The sequence below is a fragment of the Sturnus vulgaris genome, chromosome 29, assembly GCF_052056855.1.
Source record: "Sturnus vulgaris isolate bStuVul1 chromosome 29, bStuVul1.hap1, whole genome shotgun sequence".
Taxonomy (NCBI): domain Eukaryota; kingdom Metazoa; phylum Chordata; class Aves; order Passeriformes; family Sturnidae; genus Sturnus; species Sturnus vulgaris.
Window position 1 is genome coordinate 4,871,769 of NC_142271.1, and position 20,848 is coordinate 4,892,616.

At 56.2% G+C, this 20,848-nt stretch overlaps 1 protein-coding gene and 1 long non-coding RNA gene across 2 annotated transcripts in view; one reads left to right on the forward strand and one right to left on the reverse strand.

Moving 5' to 3' along the window:
• The window catches only part of CDK18 (cyclin dependent kinase 18), a 35,264-nt gene that overhangs the window by 9,451 nt on the left and 4,965 nt on the right, over positions 1-20,848 (forward strand). The window contains exons 2-13 of the mRNA XM_014872685.2: positions 9,058-9,212; positions 14,088-14,236; positions 15,721-15,846; positions 17,136-17,192; positions 17,396-17,510; positions 18,256-18,350; positions 18,424-18,486; positions 18,804-18,927; positions 19,015-19,135; positions 19,674-19,771; positions 20,493-20,598; positions 20,780-20,822. Of these exons, the coding sequence (XP_014728171.2) occupies positions 9,089-9,212; positions 14,088-14,236; positions 15,721-15,846; positions 17,136-17,192; positions 17,396-17,510; positions 18,256-18,350; positions 18,424-18,486; positions 18,804-18,927; positions 19,015-19,135; positions 19,674-19,771; positions 20,493-20,598; positions 20,780-20,822 (1,221 nt within the window). The 5' untranslated portion in view covers positions 9,058-9,088. The remainder of the gene's footprint in view (positions 1-9,057; positions 9,213-14,087; positions 14,237-15,720; positions 15,847-17,135; positions 17,193-17,395; positions 17,511-18,255; positions 18,351-18,423; positions 18,487-18,803; positions 18,928-19,014; positions 19,136-19,673; positions 19,772-20,492; positions 20,599-20,779; positions 20,823-20,848) is intronic.
• On the reverse strand, positions 1,209-5,744 carry LOC148220947 (uncharacterized). Its single transcript, XR_015808746.1, has 2 exons — positions 5,239-5,744; positions 1,209-1,800 (listed from the first exon to the last, which is right to left on the reverse strand). It is a non-coding gene; the product is annotated as an uncharacterized LOC148220947 (long non-coding RNA).

The window sequence follows — 20,848 nt, forward strand, 5'->3', positions numbered from 1 at the left end:
CCCACAGATCCCAGGGTGTGAGGAGGATCCCACAAATCCCACAGATCCTACAAATCCCACAGATCCTAGGGTGTGAGGAGGATGCCACAGATCCCACAGATTACAGGATATGAAGAGGATCCCACAGATCCCACAAATTCCACAGATCCCACAGATCTCAGGATGTGAGGAGGATCCCACAGATCCCACAGATCCTACAAATCCCACGGATCCCACAGATCCCACAGATCCTACAAATCCCACGGATCCCACAGATCCCACAAATTACAGGATGTGAGAAGGATTCCACAGATCCCACAGATTACAGGATATGAGGAGGATCCCACAAATTCCACAGATCCCACAGATCTCAGGATGTGAGGAGGATCCCACAGATCCCACATCTCACCTGGCTGGGGCTCTGGGATCACCTGGGATAAAAGGTGTCGCGGGATTTCCCTTTCTAGGAGAAAGAACTCCAAAAATAATCACAAATCCCAGCTCCTGCTGCTCTTGGGAACCTCCGGTTTCCTCCCTCCCCGGGGGGAAATCTCCCCCCACGTGCAAGGGCTCTCCAAGGATGCCTGCAGGACTGGTTTAAGGTTTAATCCCGGTTTAGTGCAATCCTTGGCAGGGCAGGAGCCTGGCAGTGTTTGCTCCCTCCCTCCCTCCCAACCACGTGAGCCTCGCTGGGCTTTAAATAAAACAGATTTCAAACCCTTCAGCCCAGGGTTTGTTTTGGGTTTTTTTTTTTTTTTTGTGTTTTTAATGCCAAATTGTGGCACTGCTGCTCCAGAGCTTTGTCCTGGGGGAAGCCCCGGGAGGGACGGGAGTGGGGACAGGTCAGGAGCATCTTCATTTCTCATTCCATCCCTGCTCTGCAGGAAAATTTGTCCCAAGGTTTGGGGCCGGTTTAGGAGCAGTGGCAGCTCCAAGGAGCAGAGCTGGGACCCTGCTGGCAGAGCAGGGACCATTAATCCCATTCCAGCTTCTCCAGCTCTTCCTCCCACTGTGGAAATCCAGGTGTCTCCAGGCTGTGGAGCAAAACAAGCAGAGATTTCAAGTTTTTTTTTTATTTTTTTTTCCCCAAGCCCTTTTGTCAGGGCAAGGCAAAACATTCCCAGTCTCCTTGAAAATCCATGGCAAAGAGCCGAGCTCTAACTTGCTCCCGAGTGCTCGTGGTGCTGCTGCTCCACAGAAACGTGGGGACTTGTTTAGATTCCAACTGCTTTGTGTTTTTTTGTTTTATTTTTTTCTGGGAAATTCAATCCTGTCAAGAGCCCTTTGAGGCCAGGATCCCTGTGCTGAGGCTTTTCCCAAGGATCTGCCTTCCCGTTCTTCCCTGCACCATTTGTGTGCTGGGCTTTGTCTTTGTGTCCCCCTCCTTTTCCTGTGTGTGCTTGCATTTCTCAAATTCCACGGGGCTATCGAGTGTCCAGGATGTCATTCCTGCTTCTTTAAATATCTTTTTTTTTTTTTTTTTTTTTTTTTTTTGGAAAGGGGAGCCGGGCAGCGTGGTTGGGATCCCAGTGCTCAGCTGTCCCTGCCGAGCTGTGTCACACCCCCAGGTCAAACCCAGCTCCCAGCCTGCAGCTCATGGAATTCCTTCCCAATTTTCCTCATTTTGCACCCGAACTTCCTTTCAGCCTCGTTCCCCATCGTACCAGGAAGAGGGCTTGGGTCACAGGAGGAAAATTCTGGTGTTTTCTGTTCAGTAGAGAGTGGAAAACCTCTCCTGATCACTGCAGGGAAAGCGAATCCTGGTTTTCCATGAATTCTTATCTTGCAGACGAGGCTGCAGCTCTGGGAGCTCTGTGTGGGCTGAGGAAGGAAGGAAAGTCTAATTAAAAAAGGAAAAAAAAAACCCAACAAAAAAAAAAAAAAAAAAAAAGGAAAAGGAGGAAAGAAATCAACTTTAAAGGGCAGCAGAGCCGAGTGTGAGGTGTGGATGCACAGGTTCATCCACTGGGAATGTTCCTGGGGGAGGCTCAGTGGGCTCTTATTCCCAGGAATCTTCTCCCAAAATTTGGATTCTCCTCCCCATCCAGCCATAAAGGGAAGGTGGGCACTGACAGCCCCAGGTTAAACGGAGAGATAAAACGAAGAGAGGAGATAAAATAAGAGATAAATTCAGAAGTTTTGTGTTGCTGGGAATGCCTCTGGAATCTTGGCACCTTCTCTGCATCCCCCTGGAGGTGCTGCTGCCACTGCCGGGGGACAGCGCTGGGTTTGTCCCTCTGGGAGTGGCTTTCACCCAGCAGGACCCCAGAACAATTCCTGGGATGTGTTGGGATGCTCCAGACCCTCTGTGGGTGACCGACAGGGACATCAGGGGGTGCTGCTGAGGAGCACGAAGGCTGGAACCAATTTTCCTTGGATTATGGATGTTAATTTTGTCACCCAATAATCAGCTGAGTGTCACAAAAGCAGGGACCAGGCTGGTTTTTGCTGTTCCTCCTCAGGAATTGTGTTGATATTCCAACAGCTCCTCAGGGCTTGGGGCATCCAGGGCGTGTCGTGAAAAGGAAAATCGGAATATTGGACACTCCCAGGAGCATCCTAGCAGGGCTCTTTGCTCCCAACCCCGTGCCCTGGGTGCTGTCACACCCCTGTGAGAGCCGGGCAGCGCTGCTGTCACCGTGCCCTGAGCCCCCAGGGGACTTTGAATTCGGTCACAAGGACTCAGAGGGTCGGGAAGGGCGCTCTGCGTCCGAGGGGAAAATCCTGCTCAGAGTTCTGCTGAGATTTCTCCCTGCCTGCCCTTGTGGAGCAGCGGGGCAGGGGATCTGCTGAGCCAGGGGGTGTGAATCCCCAAAACCAGGGATCCTCAGGATCCTCTGGATCCTCAGAAACCTCAGAATCCCCAGGGTCCTCAGGATCCTCAGGATCCTCAGAAACCTCAGAATCCTCAGGATCCTCAAGATCCTCAGGATCCTCAGAATACTCAGGATCTTCAGGATCCTCAGAATCCTCAAGATCCTCAGAATCGTCAAAATCCTCAGGATCCTCACAAACCTCAGGATCCTCAAAATCCTCAGAATCCTCCGGATCCTCACAATCCTCTCAAACCTCCGAATGCTGGCAAACCTCGGGATCCTCAGGATCCTCAGGATCCAGGCTGCTCCTGCCCTGGGTGTACCAGGGAATTGCTGACACGGCCGTGGCAGGGCAGGGACAATGCCAGCCCTGAGCTTCCCCCAGCACTGGGGTGGCCACACTGGCCAGCAGTGACCCCATTGTTGTGGCAGCTGAACACTGGCCACTTCTCCCAGGTTAGGGAATAAGCAGCCAGTGTTCTGAGCTGCTGGAATAAAGGCTGGCATTGGGATGCCTTGCTCAGAGCTGCCCTGAGCTCACCAGGAGCCGAGGGCACAGAGAAAAGTGAAATATCCCCGGGGCAGAACAAAGGAGCTTTGTGTGCTCCTGGTACTGGGCTCGTTGTCAGCTCCAAAGCGGGCTGGGAATGTGCATCCAGCGATGGATTCCTCCTCCTTCCCCTCCCATCCCTGCACAGGTCGGAATCCCATCCCTGGAAGGGTCCAAGGGCAGCTCGGAGCAGCGTGGGTTGGGGGAAGGTGTCCCATGGAAATGGGATGAGCTTTAGGATCTCTCCCAGTCCAATCCATTCTGTGCTTCCCTGAGTCTGTAAATGAACTGGCAGGAAGTTTTCCATGGATCCACCTTTCCCAAGCCATCACCGTGTTCTCCTGATGCTCAGGACGAGGCTTTGTTTGTGTCATTGTCTCTTAACAACAAATTCCTGACTGGAATTCTGCTCAGCGGGGATGGGAACGCTGCTGTGCCGGGGGCTGGACACCCCCAGGGTGAATTCCCAAGGGAATTCAAACCAAGGAGGAAGGGAGGGAGGAGGATGTCTTGTCACCATTCCTGATTTATCCCTGTGGCATTCCAAGCCGGAGTGGGAGCCAGCCTCAGGCATTTCCTGGGAGATCATTTGAGCCTCCCGAGCCTCTTCTCAGAACCAAAATTGGGATTAAATCCTCTCCCAGCTCCTCCCAACACACGGAGGTGTCCTGGCTGCCACAATCTCATTTCTGCATTTGCTGTTATCATGGAAGGCAACAGCACAGGAGGGCAAGGATTGAACCCCTGGGGATCCCGGGATCCCTTCTGAGCATTCCCAGGGTGATGGGAAAGCTCCGGGGCTGCTGGGGATGAGCAGGGATTGATGGCAGGGAAGGGACAAAGCCAGACCCTGAGTGGCAGCGCTGAATTCACCCTGAGGTGACTGTGGGGGACAGAGGTGGCCTCGCTGTGTCCCCTCCCCACTCAGCTCTCAGGGAGGGAAATTCCCACTCCAGGAATTGTCCCTGCAGGTGCTCGCTGCAGGATTGATGCACGGGGCTGTGCGTGCTCCTGGGGAGGGAGTTTGTCACCCCGGGGAGGATTTGTCCCCACAGGGAGATGTTCTTTGGTGGTCAGGGTTGGTCCCTGGGAGAATTCCCAGCTGCCACAGAAAATTCAGCCTCGCCCCCGCTGTGATTTTGAATTATTTCCCTCCCAGTCCCCGGAGCAGCTCGGAATTGTTCCCCATCCCTTTCCACACATTTCTGAGGATCTCGGTGAGGTCCTGCAATGGAAATCCGGAGCAGAGGAGGAACCTGGGGGATGCTGAGCTCCTGTTTGCCCAGGAATGTTGAGCGCTGGAATCTCTCCCATCTCGGGCAGCTTTTCCCTTCTCCTCCTCCGTGCTGGAGCTCGGGACAAACCTCGGAGGGAGCTGGGGCTGTGCTGGGGAATTTCTGCTGCCTGTGGCTCGGTGTCCAGGCCCGGCCATGTGAGCAGGGGCACGTATTCCATCCGTGCTGCTTCGGCCCTGCAGCCACACGCAGCGTTGCAGGATTGCCGTGTTTGCTGAGCAAATAAAAAGCTCCACGAGGAGCAGAATTGCCCATTTCTCCCGAGCCTTGCAGCAGCCAATCCGTGCCACCTCACAGCCAGGAGCACGAAGTGCTGAATAGGGCTGTTCAGTTTGCCTTGTAAACACAACTGGTAATCTCTCCGGGGATTAAGAAACAACAAAAAAAAAAAAAAACCCAAACTGTTTTAAAGAAACAAACTTTTCCCTCCGAGCTTTCCTCTCTTTGGGGAAATGGAGGCAAGGAGTGTGGTAAAATGGAAAGGAAAAAAAAAAAACCCAGATTTTATCGTTTTTGAGAGGAAATAATCAGTGCTGGGAAGCTTTGCTGAAGGAAGGAGGGAGGGGACAGTTCCATAGGCCGGCGATGCCTAAAATACCTGGCTCAGGAATTCCAGAGCAGGGAAGCTGTAGAAACACAGGAGAGATGAATTCCCAGGCGGAATTCCTGCGGGAAGAGCTCACCGAGAGCGGTGATTTCCGGACACAGCGCTTAAAGCATCTTTAACTCCTTGTCCTCATCCCTCGAGGAGCTTTCCTGCTGGGATTCAGCTCCGGGGCTCTTTGAAGTGTTTTAGCCGCGTATTTACCCTCCACCTCTTATTCCCGTAAATGCAGATCACTCGCCCTGCTGCCTTTAATCTTGGGTTTTGGCCGGGTTCCAAGCTGGGTGATTTCATTTTCGCCCGTTGATGCCGAAATTCCTCATTGCCGTGTGAAACTGCTCCTTCCCTTCGTGTCCGGCCGTGCAGCGTCATGTTCCTGCCCGCTGGGAATGATCCAGCTCCTCCTTGTCCATGCCGGCAGCATCCAGGGATTGCTGCCATTCCTGCCAGGCTGTAAAATCAAAAGTGAAGTCATCGTTTTGCTTTGCAAGTGTCACTTTCTCTCGGAAAGTCAATAAATGCGGCCGCTTCCTCTGGGATACCAGGGGAAAAAAAAAAAATCAAAATAAAATAAAACAAGAGGCGGTCGCTAGGAATTCTTCCTTTGAAATCCGTGCCGGGGGAGAGCAGCTGTAAAAAGGGATTTCTTTCTCCCACCAGGAATGAGGCTGAGGGTGGGTGAAGCTCCTGGAAGCCCGGGGTGCTGTGGGGCACCCCACATTTCCTGACCCCATATTCCCCTTTTAACCCCACATTTCCTGACCCTATATTCCCCTTTTAACCCCACATTTCCTGACCCCACATTCCCTTTTTAACCCCACATTTCCTGACCCTACATTCCCCTTTTTAACCCCACATTTCCTAACCCTATAGTCCTCCTTTTTAACCCCACATTTCCTGACCCTATATTCCCCTTTTTAACCCCACATTTTCTGACCCCACATTCCCCTTTTTAACTCCACATTTCCTGACCCCACATTCCCCTTTAACCCCACATTTCCTGGCCCTACATTCCCCCTGGCACGAAGGTTGTGTGTGCTTTTCTTCCAGCAAATCCCAGCTTCGGGACACCCATATCCATGTGGGACAGGGAGAATTCCTGTCGGGGAAGGAGAATTCCTGTCGGGGAAGGGGAATTCCTGTCGGGGAAGGAGAATTCCTGTCGGGGAAGGGGAATTCCTGTCGGGGAAGGGGAATTCCTGTCGGGGAAGGGGAATTCCTGTCGGGGAGGAGCCGAGGGCTGAGGACAAGGACAAATCCCATAAATCCCATCTTTAATGTGAACTCCCACCGGCAGCTCCGGGTGTAGCTGGAAAAAGGAGCCCAGGGATGTGAGACATGATCAGGGAGCAGCTCGGGCGTGGCAGGAGAGGCTGCAGCGATCCCAGCGCTATTTTTACCCCAATCCCAGTTCCTCTCCTCTCCCTGGTTTATATTTAGCAGCCTGGAGCTGCTGGCATTCCTGGAGGAAGCAAAGGGAGGGAAGGATTTGGATTTGTGGAGCAGTTTTGTGTCAGGGAGAAGCTGATTCCCTGCAAATCATCCGCAGCTTTTTGGGGAGGGGAAGGGAGATGGAGACCCCACTTCTCGTTTTCCTCATTCCCCCGAGTGTCCTTCCTGTTCGCTGCATCTTTCCTGATCCGGATTTGAGCCAGATCTGAGGGTCAGAGGAGGTTTTGGCTTGGTGGGGGATTGTCAAAGCAGGAATTGCTCAGCCCAGCACCTTCCCGTGATCCCAATGCGCCCCTTCCTGTCCTGATGATCCCATTCCAGGCTGGGACTTTGTCCCCAGTGCAGGACCAGGAGCTGGATTCACTTCTCTCATCCACCCAGCATCGCTAAATCTCCTTTGGAACCCAGAGCATCCCCGGTGCCGCCTCTTTCTTGTGTCCAAGCACGTTCCTGTAGTGCTGGCAAAACATTCCAATGTCTGAAGCTGGAGTGGAGGTGCCTAAAACCCTCCCACCCCCCCAAACCCCCCCAGGCAGGGCCGAGCCTTCAGCCTCAGGAATTGGCGGCGTTGAAGGTGGGAGCGGAGCGGGGGAGTTCCCGCGATTCGGGTGAATCCCGGGGATTTTCATGGGATTCACCCACTGCAGGGAGCTGCAGAGCCTGGCAGGGGCCCAGACCGAGTGTTTTTATTGCTGAGGGATAATCTTTGGAGCTTTGAGGTGCAGGCACGCCGGGCCGGGTGTTGTCGTTGTCTTGGAGACGGGGATGCTGCGCTGTGTGATCGCAGCGTCGGGAATGCTGCCAGCACCCCTGGGTGCTGCTGATAAACGTGGCAGGGGGCTGGGGGGGCTCTGGGGACAACCAGGGAGGAGGGGGCCGAGCTGCCCCAGGGGTCCTGGGGAAGGTGCGGGATATTCGGGAAGGAGCCGCTCCCTGTGGGAAAAAACATCCCTGAGGAGTTTTGGGGCGTGTTTGGTATCGAGGGGTGGTTGAGATCTTCAGGTTGGATTTGGGGGTGAGAGCAGCGTTAAAGCCCAGGGCTGGTCATGGAAGACGCCCCGGTGGGGAGGTTGGAGTGTGCAGAGGATGAGGGGGAGGCAGGAGGAGCATCCCCACACTGTTGGGATTGGGATTGGGAAGAGGAGAGGGACAGACCCAAAACTCCTCGGGCCTGAGGCTGGAAGGGGCAGAGCTGTGACTGGCTGAGGGTGGGACGCTGATGGACACGCTTGGACACGGCCTGGAGCAACCTGGGACAGTGGAAGTTATCCCTGCCCGTGGCAGGGGTGGGATGAGATAATTCCCAAAGTCCCTCCAACCCAAACCGATCTGGGATTCTGGGATTTCGTGTCTGTAAACTCAAGGAGCGCTGGATCCGTGCTGGGCAGGAGGAATTGCAGCAGAGCTGGAGCCCAAACCCTGCACAGGCAGCGCTTCCAGCCTGATCCCATCCCCGCTGAGCCTGGCAAGAGCCAAAGCAGGAAAGGCAAAGCCACATCCAGGGCGAGCTCCCTGCCCGCTCCTGGGGCTGCTCAGCCCCAGCCCCGCTCGCCCCGTGCCCCTGGAGCTCTCCCCGTGCCCCAGCCCCGCTCGCCCCCTGCCCCTGGAGCGTTTTCTCCCTTTAAGGGTTTGATTGCTTTAATCAGATCTGCGCTTAAGGCGATTCTGACGCCCAGCGGGAGGAGCCTGGGATCGAACTGGGAGCATCTCCCGGGGCTGGGACTCGGGGGGATCCCCCCTGCCCACTCTGACCCCGCTCAGAACTTTGCTGCTGCCTCGGGAGGTCTTTGTTGCAAGGGCAAAGCAGAAGCCAGGGGAGAGGAGTCTCCTTTCCCAATGGGAAATGTGGGATTGAGTATTTTCCATCACTGTTTAGTCTTTGTCTTGATTTCCTTCTGTTTTTATCCTGCTTTCCCCCCTGTCCAGGCATTCCTGGAGTTTCCAAGGATGCCACAAGGCATAGCCTGTGTGTGATTGTGTACAGTCCTGCCCTGGGCTCAAAAAGAAAAAAAAAACCAAATCACCTTCCCTGCATCTCTTAACAGAGAGCCAGCTCTTAAAAACACGAGGATCTCAATTTCCCTGGCAAAAACGTGGCTCCACTTCTGCTCTGACCCAGAGCAGGGATGTCCCCAGGGACCCCTGTGGGGTGGAAATTCGGGTCACAATGCTGCCAACCCCAAAAAGCAGCAGCTGTGGGGTGGAAATTCGGGCCAGGATTCTGCCAACCCCAAAAAGCAGCAGCTGTGGGGTGGAAATTTGTGTGTGGATGCTGCCAACCTCAAAAAGCAGCAGCTGTGGGGCTGGGGACCCATCGCAGTGTTGTCCATCCCTCTGAGCCTGCTGCCCCTTTCCCCGCAGGGCTCTGCCGTCCCTGGCAGCGCGAGGGAAGATGAACAAGATGAAAAACTTCAAGAGGAGGTTTTCACTCTCGGTGCCGCGCACGGAGACCATCGAGGAGTCGCTGACGGAGTTTACGGAGCAGTTCAACCAGCTCAACAACCAGAGGAACGAGGGTGAGGAGCCCCTGGGTGCCTGCGGGGGGCTGGGGGTGCTCAGGACAATCTGGGGTGGGTGAAAAACCTCTCCAGCCCCCCTATAGCCATTCTCGGGGTGTGTGGAAAGTGCCTGCCCTTGTTCTGTGTTGTGTTCCCCACTGTGTGCCCGTGGGGGTGATTAACACCTCGTCATTAAAGCTGAAGAGAGATTTATCCTTGCCCGAGGGAAGGCTGATGGGAGGGAAAGGAATTTGCACAGAATGGGGAGTTAATGTGGTTAAGGTGGAGAGGGGGAAAGTGTGGGATCTCCTCCTGCCTCCCCAAAAGAGGGGTGTGACCCCTCTGGGGGCTCCAGGCTGGTGTTTCCCCCAAACCAAAGGGCTTCTCTGTGCTGGGCAGCACCCGGGGCTGGCTGGAGCAGCCTTTGCTCCTCCTTTCCAACAGCCCAGGGAGATTTAGGGTTAAAGCTCTGCCTGAGCCGGCACATCCCCTGTGCAAACAGCAGCCCCCGGAGCAGGCTGGGGCAGGCTCGGGATGCTGGAGGCGCTGGGAGCAGCTCAGCCAGGCCAGCCGTGCCGGGGGAGAGCCTGGGGGGAGCCTGGGGGGAGTTTGGGGAGAGCTTGGGGGAGCCGGGCAGAGTTTGGGGAGTGCCAGGCAGAGCCAGGAAGAACTTGGGCAGAGTTTGGGGAGAGCTGGGCACAGCTGGGCAGAGTTTGGGGAGCACTGGGCAGAGTTTGGGGAGAGCTGGGCACAGCTGGGCAGAGTTTGGGGAGAGCTGGGCACAGCTGGGCAGAGTCTGGGGAGTGTCAGGCAGAGCCTGGGCAGAGTTTGGGGAGCTGGGCACAGCTGGGCAGAGTTTGGGGAGAGCCTGGCAGAGCCGGGCTCGGCTCATCCTGGGGTAAATCCTCGGCTCAGCCCAGCCCCACCCCGTGCCCTGAGCTCTCATTTGAGCTCTCTTTGCCCTGGCCCTGCATCCCGAGCTCTGTTTCCCTGTTTTCCCTGGAAGCTCGGCTGTGAGCGGGGGCTGAGCTCTGATGTCACCCCCTGGCACCGGCGCTGCCCGGCCGTGCCAGCCAAGCTGCTCCGAGGATGCCGAGAGCTCATTTAGAGCCTCCCACAGCTCTCCAGGCTCTTCTTTATCTCTGCAGCATCCCCGGGGGCTCCTGCCCCGATCCCACAGCCCTCACTGAGGGCTCTAATTAGATCTGAGCCCTTAATTAACCGTGCAGGAGCTGTGGGGATGAAATGGGGGCAAGTTCTGGGTGCTGCCCCTGTTGTTGCCTTGCTCTGGGATCTGGGCTCCTCATCTCCTCCCTGCAAACCCCAGAGATGATTTCCCTCTTGTTCTGCTTTAATAAGACAAAACTCAACAAAGGTTTTCCTTTGCCCTTGGGGGGCAAAAAGGGCGAGCAGCATCTGCCAGGCCCCTCCCTGGGCTTTTGGGCTTGATCCTGAGGTAGCCAGGAGAGAACAGGAGCCAAGTCTGAGCCTGGAGCGAGGGTGGGTCCGTGACTGGAGGCCCAGCTGGCCTCTCACAGGGCTTGTGGTCGGGTTTGGAGCTGGGTTTGGACCTCTCCAAGGGGTTGGTCCCCGTTTTCCAGGTGGAGAACCAAAATGCAGGGAGGAAAAGTGACTTTGCTGCAGCCCTGGCAGCTGCTCCTGTGCCCCATCAAACATCTCTGCTGCAGGTTTGAGTTTCTGGTCAGGATCCCTGGGGCTGTGCTGGGCTCTCTGTGGCTCCAGAGCCTGTCCTGTGTCCCCTGGTGACAGCCAGTGGCAGCTCATTGATCACAGACACCTCGGCTCTGCTTCCCCCACCTCCTGTCACTCCTCAGGGAATTCCTGGGCTTTGTTTTCCCTCCACAAATCCCTGGTTCTCAGCATTCCCAGGCTGCAAATCTCACATTTTGGTGGCTGGGAGTGCCTGGGCCCATCCCTGGGGAGCAGAGCAGGTCAGGCTTCCTCAAGAATCACAAAATCAGGGAATGGTTTGGGTTGGAAGGGACCCCAAAGCTGCTCCCATCCCACCATGGCAGGGACACTTCCACTACCCCAGGCTGCTCCAGAGCTGCTCTGGCTCCTCTAAGGGGACAAGCAGGGGACAAACCTGCCCCACCTGTCCCCAGCTCTGTCCTCCCCACCCCGTCATCCTCATGACCTCACCCCCACAGATGCTGATAAAAGGAGGGAAAACAGAAAAAAACCAACCTTTTACTTTTTTTTTTTTTTTTTTTCCCAGACTGGAAAATCAAACAGTTTTCCAGCCTGGGCACATCCTGTCACCAGCAATGTCACCTTGGTGGAGCTTGAGTCAGGTTTTGTTTTTTTTTTGGAGGGATCAGGGCTTGGTGGCCCCAAACACCCACAGCCTGCTCTGCCCTCCCAGGCCAGACAAAATTACAAAATTCAGTGTCTGGGCTGGAAAGGGATAAAACAGAGCCAGCTCTGACCTTGGGAGCGCCAGGCCCTGAAGAAATGATGGTGAGGGGGAGGAAGGAGGATGAAAAACACGAGCTCTGAGCAGCGCAGAGCCTGCAGAGGAGACTTCACACTCAGCAAAGTAATTAAAAGTTCTAAGGCAGGCAGCGGGGAGTTCTGGCCTCTTTCCTTGGGAGATCAAAGCTTGTTTTGGCAGAGGCTGCGTTTAAATATATTTATTAAATATATTTATAAAAAGGCTGCCGGTGTCTGCGGCTTTGGTTCGCTGTGATATCGCAGCAGCCTCGTTCTTCCCGAGTGTCTGGGCTCCCGGAATTCCCATGGAATGAATTCCCTGGGGCTCTGCACGCCCACAGCGAGGTCCTGCGAGCCCCGAGGGCAGCTCCAGCCCTCTGGGATTGCCAATCTCCGGGTGGGCTGGGCTGGCACATCCCCAGCCCAGGGCAGCCCAAACCCCTCTCCAGACCTTCTGTGAATTTTAACCTGCTTCTCCCTTCCTTTTTGGATCCACTGCAGTGTCCAGGTTGTCGATTTAGCTCTGATTTCACCTCTGATGTGACAAAGAGGTGACTCTGATGTGCTGCTGCAGAGTCAGAGCTGCTGCTTTGCAGCTCTCAGGACAGGCTGCACCTTTCACCCAGCTTCGGGTTTGTTTCACCTGTGGGAACCAGCACAAATTCACCCAAAATGTCATTTCCAGTGGCTTAGTCGGGCTCCATTGAGCCAGACCTTAAATGGCCTTTGGTTTCCTTGAGTATAATTTGCTTGGGAGACGAGGAAGTTAAAAAGATTTGGTCCGGTTGAATTAATCCACGTTGTTTTCATACCTGTGGTTAATTCAGGGCACATTTCCTGATGGTTGCTGTAAAAACAGATGGAGGGGAAGGGGCAGGGTTTTACCTGCGTGCCCAAAACCCCTGGCACCTTTCCAGCCCCTCTCAAGCCCCCCCCTGGCACGGGCTGAGCCCACCCCTGAGGTGCAGGCTGGGCACCCAGGAGCCCTGAGCTCGCCCCTCCCTGCTCGCCCAGTGCCCATGGCACAAACCCACAGCCTTTGCCAGGTCACTTGCCTGCCACCTCTCATCCGTCAGCCCAGCAAAACTGCAGCCAGGTCCCAGCCCTGCTCAGCACCCCGTGAAAATCCAGCCCTGCCTCCCTCCCTCCCTGCCCGCTCCTCAGCCATGAGATCATCCCCGGATCCGGGATTGTCGCTCTGAGCCCCGGGGACAGGGCAGGGACAGGGCAGGGCTCAGCCTGGGGCACTCCCTGGGGAGTTTCATTGCTCCCCATTGCTCTGCAGGGATTTGGGGGGATTTTGGGGGGATTTTGGAGCGTGGCTGCAAGGCTGGGAGAAGGGACGGTCACTGGGGCAGGGTCAGGCTTGAGCTTTTCCCCAGCACATCCAGTGCATCATCCTCGCTCCCAGTACGCCCAGTTTGGTGCTGCCTCCTTGTGAGCAGCCCCTGGAATCGGCAGCTCTGGATTCCCCGGGGGAATCCTCCTGGCTGAACTCTCGGTGACGGCCGTGGGTGCCACAATGTCCCCGTGAATGCCACAATGTCCCCATGAGTGCCACAATGTCCCTGCTGCTAACCGCAGAGTGAGGAGCTTTAAGGCCAAACCTCAAACCGGGGACCAGAAGGAGCTCAGTGGGGTTTTTTTGTTGTTGTTGTTCTGATTTCGTGCTCCTTGCACGGATTTTTGAGCCTCCCAGGCTTCCCACCTGGGCTCCCAGGGGAGGAGTTGTTTTTCTGGGCTGCTTTGGTGCTCAAGGCAGCTCTTGAGCTTCTCCCTGTGCCTGGCTGAGGGCAGAGGTTGGGACAGGAAAGCCTGGAGGAGTTTGTTTTGCAACGAGTGACTTTAACCCCGAACTCCTTCCGAGAAATGGGCACATCCTGGCAGGAAAACACCCGGGTTTGGTGGTTGTGACGGTTCCCAGGGCAGGTGAGGTCCCTGTGTGTGTAAACTCCTCCAGGAAGGACTCTTTCTTTCTCTTTCTCTTTCTTTCTCTTTCTCTTTCTCTCTATTTTCCTCCCCCCTTTTTCTCTCCCTTTCTCTTCTTCTTTCCTGACCCAGCACGGAGGGATCCAGAGCCAGGGATGGGCACCTCTGTGTTCCCAAAGTGCTTTTTTTGCCTAAAACGTTTGGGAAGATAAAGGCAAATCCTCCCCCCAGCGAAGCCCCGTGGTGCTGCTGCAGGGGGCAGAGCCCTGGGATTTGGGATTTGGGATTTCTGGGTGGGGGCAGCTCCCCTGTCAGAGACCCTCGTGGCAGGGAGTGCTTTGGGAATGCTGAGGGTGCTGATGCACCAGGAATCTGGAGCAGGAATTCCCTCTGGACACAGAGAAGGAAGAAGAGATTCCCAAGTCCCCAGAGCATCCCCTGCCCCTCCCTCACTCCTTGTCCCTTCTGCCACCACTCCAGCGGCTCACTGTGCTTTCCTTTTGTCCCCAGACCTGGCTCAGGGCCACCTGCAGCTGGCACAGCTGGGCAGGGACGTGCCAGGGGATGGCAGCCCCGTGTCCCCGCAGGAGGGACAGGGCCAGTCCCCGGTGGCCGCCGTGCGCTACCGCAACCACGGCCAGCGCCGCTTCTCCATGGAGGCAAGTGCTGGGGACGGGGTGGGGGGGACCTGGGGACCTCTGGGTGTCACCTCGGCGCTGGCTGGAAGGGCAGGGTGTGTCTTGGTTTGAAAAACAGGTGGGAGCTTCTTTTTAAAATGGAGAATGCAAACCGCCTCCCTCCAGATGATTGTAATTTTGAAATTAAGGGGCTCTCAGGCAAAGGTATGGGAATAACAGTTCTTTACTAGGAAAATTAAAATAGAAATGCAGTGATACAAAAAACAAGCCCAGAGCAGGGGCAGAGTGAGAATCCAACCTGCCCCCCCGTCAGTCAGTCAGGGTTGGTGCAGTCCCATTCCATGGTGGCTGCATCCTCCTGCAGTGACAGATGTGGTTCTGCTGGAGCAGGGCTCCTGCACAAGGTGCAGTTTTCCTCCAAAGCTGCAGGGATGATGTGCAAGGCTCTGGTTTTCCTCTGGGATCCAGTGGGAAAAGGCTGCTCTGCTGTTCCAAATCTCCCCTTTGATCTGGGTAGGAAATGCTCGGCTCCTCCCCCTGGCTGGAGCATCTCCCAATGGGATGATGGAATTTGATCAGTGATACAATGAGACCCCGTGGGATGATGGAATTTTATCAGTGATACAATGAGACCCCGTGGGATGATGGAATTTTATTGTGATACAATGAGACCCCGTGGGATGATGGAATTTTACCAGTGATACAATGAGACCCCATGGGATGATGGAATTTTACCAGTGATACAATGAGACCCCATGGGATGATGGAATTTTACCAGTGATACAATGAGACCCCATGGGATGATGGAATTTTACCAGTGATACAATGAGACCCCATGGGATGATGGAATTTTACCAGTGATACAATGAGACCCCATGGGATGATGGAATTTTACCAGTGATACAATGAGACCCCGTGGGATGATGGAATTTTACCAGTGATACAATGAGACCCCGTGGGATGATGGAATTTTATCAGTGATACAATGAGACCCCGTGGGATGATGGAATTTTATCAGTGATACAATGAGACCCCGTGGGATGATGGAATTTTATCAGTGATACAATGAGACCCCGTGGGATGATGGAATTTTATCAGTTATTCAGTGGGACCCAGTGGGATGATGTAACTTTATCAGTGATACAATGAGACTCCATGACCATTAACAGGAGATATCTCCTGGAGGAAGGATGGGTCTGGAAAAGATAAAGAACACGGCCCCAGCTGCTTTAACAGCTGGAACATGAACAGCAGATATCCCCACAGAGATCAGGATCACTGCCCCTCCTGGATTAACATCTGGTGACAGAATCCACACTTTTGGTCACATCCTGCATTGCAACCTAAGACACAGTGTCACACACGAGCCCTGGCACCCTCTGGTGTGGCAGAGCCTCCCCTTGTGCCACCACCTCCCCGAGGGCACTGCCCTGTCCCTGCCACATCGGTGACACAGAGAGCCAAGGCCTCCTGTCACCTCCCTGTGCTCTGTCCCCTCCCCGCAGGACGTCAGCAAGCGCCTCTCGCTGCCCATGGACATCCGGCTGCCCCCCGAGTTCCTGCAGAAGCTGCAGATGGAGAGCCTGGAGCTGCCCAAGCCCCTGAGCAGGATGTCCCGGCGAGCCTCCCTCGTAAGTGGCACCGAGCAGAGGGGGCAGTGCCAGGCACGGCGTCCCCAACGTGTCCCCCTGTCACAGCTGCAGTCCTGTGGTTCTGTGCCACCTCCCCCGGGTGGCACTGAGCTCCCCTCATGTCCGTGCCCATTCCCAGCCTGTCCTGTACATCCCCAGCAGCACCGGGAGGAGCTGAGGGAGCTGGGGAGGGGTTTGGAGGGTCCTGAGGGTGTCCAGGGAAGGGTTTGGAGAATCCTGAGGGATTTGGGGAAGGGTTTGGAGAATCCTGAGGGGAAGGGGCTCAGCCTGGAGAAAAGGAGGCTCAGGGGGAATTTGTGGCTCTGCACAACTCCCTGACAGGAGGGGAGAGCCGGGGGGGATTTGGGATCTCATCCCAGGGAACAGGGACAGGAGGAGAGGGAACGGCCTCAGGCTGGGCCAGGGGAGGCTCAGGGTGGAATTTCCTCATGGAAAGGGTTGGCAGGGGCTGCCCAGGGAGGTTTGGAGTGCCCGTCCCTGGAGGTGGCACCTGGAGGTGGCACTGAGTGCTCAGGGTGGGGATCGGGCACAGCTCGGGCTCGATGATCCCACAGGGATTTTCCAGCCTCAGGGATTGTGAGATCTGCATCCCTTCCCCATCTGCACCTGCTGTGCCATTCCCACCTTCCAGCACTCCCCTGTGCACACCTGGCTGCTCTCTCAGCCTGGCTCCTTCCCAAAGGAAAACCCTCCTGCAGTTCAGCCGGAGCCTCTTGGCAGAGGAAATGCAAATGTGGATAAATAATGAATCAGCCTTTGCTTCAGTGGTGGCATTTCAGTTTCTTTGCTGCAGCACAGCAGCAGAAATCGAAGCAAAAACTCAGTGTACAACAGTGCAGGAGCAAAAAACTCCATGTGCACGCACCAGGTGTGCTCAGAGGTGCCCAGGTACCACAGCCTGGCACCAGGAGGCATTTTGGGATCCGAGGTGCCCGTTCAGGAGGAGGGAAGGAGAGCTGGAAATTACCTGCCTGTGCTGTCTGATCAATAAAACAAACCCCGCCAGGGCGATGTGACATTAATATTCATGAGCCCTCATGAATAAGGAATGTGGCTCTGGGCTTTGTGCAGCAACTCGGGACTTCAAGCACCTTCACTGCCCTGCTCAGGACACGGCTTTTCCCAGGATGCAGAGAGGGACTGGGCAGTAAATGGAGTAAAAATCCCAATTGTCACTGCCCAGTGTCCCTGGAAACCCTTCTGGAGGTGAAGCCATCCCTGGATGAGGTTCCCTCCTCCCCAGTGATGTTTTCCTTCCTCTCTCACAGTCAGATATCGGCTTTGGGAAGCTGGAAACCTACATCAAACTGGACAAACTGGGAGAGGTGAGTAGTCTGTGACACCCTGTATGGAATTAAAGAGATTCGAAGGGCAAAAATCTTCAATATCCAGAAATTTTTGGACCAGCTCTTTCTGGTGGAGTTCAGACCTGGTGCTGTCACCACAAATGGTCCTTCCTCCAAATGTTTTGGGGACACGGGTGCTGTGCCACCCTGGGAAATGGCCTGTGTCCCCTGTCCCCTGCCAGGGCACCTACGCCACGGTGTTCAAGGGCCGCAGCAAGCTGACAGAGAACCTGGTGGCGCTGAAGGAAATCCGCCTGGAGCACGAGGAGGGGGCTCCTTGCACGGCCATCCGGGAAGGTGAGGCCGGGAGGGGCCGTCCCGGGGCTCCCAGCAGGGTTTGGGACGGGGCTCCCAGCAGGGTTTGGGATGGCTGTGCCCGTGCTCAGCCCCATCCCGGGGCTCCCAGCAGGGTTTGGGACGGGGCTCCCAGCAGGGTTTGGGACGGGGCTCCCAGCAGGGTTTGGGATGGGTGTGCCCGTGCTCATCCCCATCCCGAGGCTCCCAGCAGGGTTTGGGATGGGGCTCCCAGCAGGGTTTGGGATGGGGCTCCCAGCAGGATTTGGGATGGGGCTCCCAGCAGGATTTGGGATGGGGCTCCCAGCAGGATTTGGGATGGGGCTCCCAGCAGGATTTGGGATGGGTGTGCCCGTGCTCAGCCCCATCCCGGGGCTCCCAGCAGGATTTGGGATGGGTGTGCCCGTGCTCATCCCCATCCCGAGGCTCCCAGCAGGGTTTGGGACGGGGCTCCCAGCAGGGTTTGGGACGGGGCTCCCAGCAGGATTTGGGATGGGTGTGCCCGTGCTCAGTCCTATCCCTGAGGTCCCAGCAGGGTTTGGGACGGGGCTCCCAGCAGGATTTGGGATGGGTGTGCCCGTGCTCAGCCCCATCCCGGGGCTCCCAGCAGGATTTGGGACGGGGCTCCCAGCAGGATTTGGGATGGGGCTCCCAGCAGGATTTGGGATGGGGCTCCCAGCAGGATTTGGGATGGCTGTGCCCGTGCTCAGCCCCAGGTCCTGCTGCCCCAACCCCGCTGTCCCCGCAGTGTCGCTGCTGAAGAACCTCAAACACGCCAACATCGTCACCCTGCACGACATCATCCACACCGAGCGCTCCCTCACCCTCGTCTTCGAGTACCTGGTGGGTCTGGGGGCTTCTCTAGGGGCTGGGGGGGACAAGGGAAGGACAGACTGACGTGTCCTTCCTGCCACAGGACAATGACCTCAAGCAGTACCTGGAGAACTGCGGGAACCTGATGAGTGTGCACAATGTGAAGGTGAGGGGGGTGCCCGGGACCCCTGGTCCTGGGTGGGGCTGTTTTGGGGCTGGGAGAAGCTGGAGATCCCTTCACCCTTCACTCTTCACCCTTTCTGAGGCTCCCTCAGCATTTCCCCAGTCACTGCCACCCTAAATAAAATCCCTGCACGTGCACACTTCCCTCATCCCCTTTTGTGACACTTCCCCACCCCAGCACAGTTCCCAGGGGTCTTTCCTGCTCAAAACGTCGAGATTCCTCGAGCCAGGTTGATTTTTTTTTTTTTTTTTTTTTTTTTAAATGCAACCCCTTCCTCCTCCTCCTCCTCCTCCCTGCAGATCTTCATGTTCCAGCTGCTCCGTGGCCTGGCTTATTGCCACGGCAGGAAAATCCTACACCGAGACCTCAAACCCCAGAACCTGCTCATCAACGAGCGAGGGGAGCTCAAACTGGCTGATTTTGGTAGGTGAAACCCTCCAGGAATGATTTTTTTTTTTTTTTTTTGGGGAAAAGGGGCAGCTCCTTGATGTGCATCCCTTCCACCCCCAGGATTAGCCAGGGCCAAGTCGGTCCCAACTAAAACCTATTCCAACGAGGTGGTGACGCTCTGGTACCGGCCCCCCGACGTCCTGCTGGGATCCACCGAGTATTCCACGCCCATCGACATGTGGTGAGGCACGGGAGGCTCCTGGCAGCTTCCCGGGAGCTTCCCAGGCCCTCCAGGATGGGCTCAGGCAGTTCCATCCTCATCCTCACGGTGTTGGGTACAACAGAGGGTGGGGGACTCTCCCAGGGCGGTTTTCCCTGTCCTGGGACTCTCCCAGTGCAGTTTTCCATTCAGGACTCTCCCAGGGTAGTTTTCCCTGTCCCCTGGGTCTGTTGACACCAGAGGTTCGGGGGCTTTTCCAAATCTGTTTTCCCTGTCCCTTGGGATCCTCACAGAGCTGTTTTCCATGTCCTACGGGGCTTTTTACACCAGAGGGTTTGGGGTTCTCCCAGTCCTGTTTCCCTGTCTTGGGGCTCTCCCAGACCTGTTTTCCCTGGAGCTTTCCCAGAGCAGTTTTCCCTGTCCCCTGGGCTCAGGGGGTCGGGTCTGTGCCATCCCCCCCTGGCTGGGAGCTCATTCCCGGCTCCACCAGCCCCGTTTGTCCCACCTCTAATCCCGGGGTTTGTCCCCCCCTAATCCCGGGCTGTCCCCTGCCCTTCAGGGGGGTCGGGTGCATCCACTACGAGATGGTGACGGGCCGGCCGATGTTCCCCGGCTCCACGGTGAAGGAGGAGCTGCACCTCATCTTCCGGCTGCTGGGTGAGCGCTGCGCTGAGAGCCCGTCCCCACGCGAGGGCAGTGCCGGCAAACGGGAGCGGAGAGCGGGGAGGGAACCGGCGTGGGATCGCTGGGAGATGTGGGATGGGGTGGGATCTGTGAGATGGGGTGGGATCGATGGGATGGATGGGATCTGTGGGATGGGGTGGGAGATGTGGGATCTGTGAGATGGGATGGATGGGGTGGGATGGGATCCATGGGATGGGATTGATGAGATGCGATCAATGAGATCTGTAGGATGGGATGGATGGGATCTGTGGAATGGGATAGGATCGATGGGATCAATGAGATCTGTGGGATGGGATCGATGGGATGGAATCTGGGATGGGATGGGATGGATGGAATCTGTGGGATGGGATCGATAGGATCTGTGGGATGGGATGGGGTGGGGTAGGGTGAGCAGGAATGAACAGGGATGAGGTGGAGTGGGATGAGATGGGCAGGAATGAAAAGGGGTGGGATGGGGTGGACGGTGATGGGAGGAATGAATGAGGATGGGATGGGGTGAACAGGGGTCATGTGGCAGGGACAGGGGGCAGCTGCAGCCCCCTCCAGGCTGGCACAGGGTAAGGACCAGAGGCTCCTTGCTGGCTCTGCCAGCCCAGCGGGGACATCTGTGCCCTCTCTGGGGACAGGGACCCCACACTCCTGAAGTTTTCCCATCCCAAGTGCCCATGGCACGTTTCCCTCTGTCCCCTCACAGGAACCCCCACAGAGGACACCTGGCCTGGGATAACATCCAACGAGGAGTTCAAGGCTTACAACTTCAGCCAGTACCGAGCCCAGCCCTTGATAAATCACGCCCCAAGGTACCCCTGGAGCAGGGACAGTTTGGGGTTGGGGGGTTTGAGGGGTGCCAGGGGCAGCCTGGGCAGCCCAGGTTCATTTTCTCCTCGGGGCTGCAGTGCCACTGGTCCCTCACTGGGATTATTGCCCTGTCCTTGGTGCAGCCACGGTGCAGTTTTGGGTTTTATTTCCCCTCTCCCCCAGGCTGGACTCGGAAGGTGTTGACCTGCTGACAAATCTGCTGCTGGTGAGTGCTGGAGCAGCCCAGGGGGG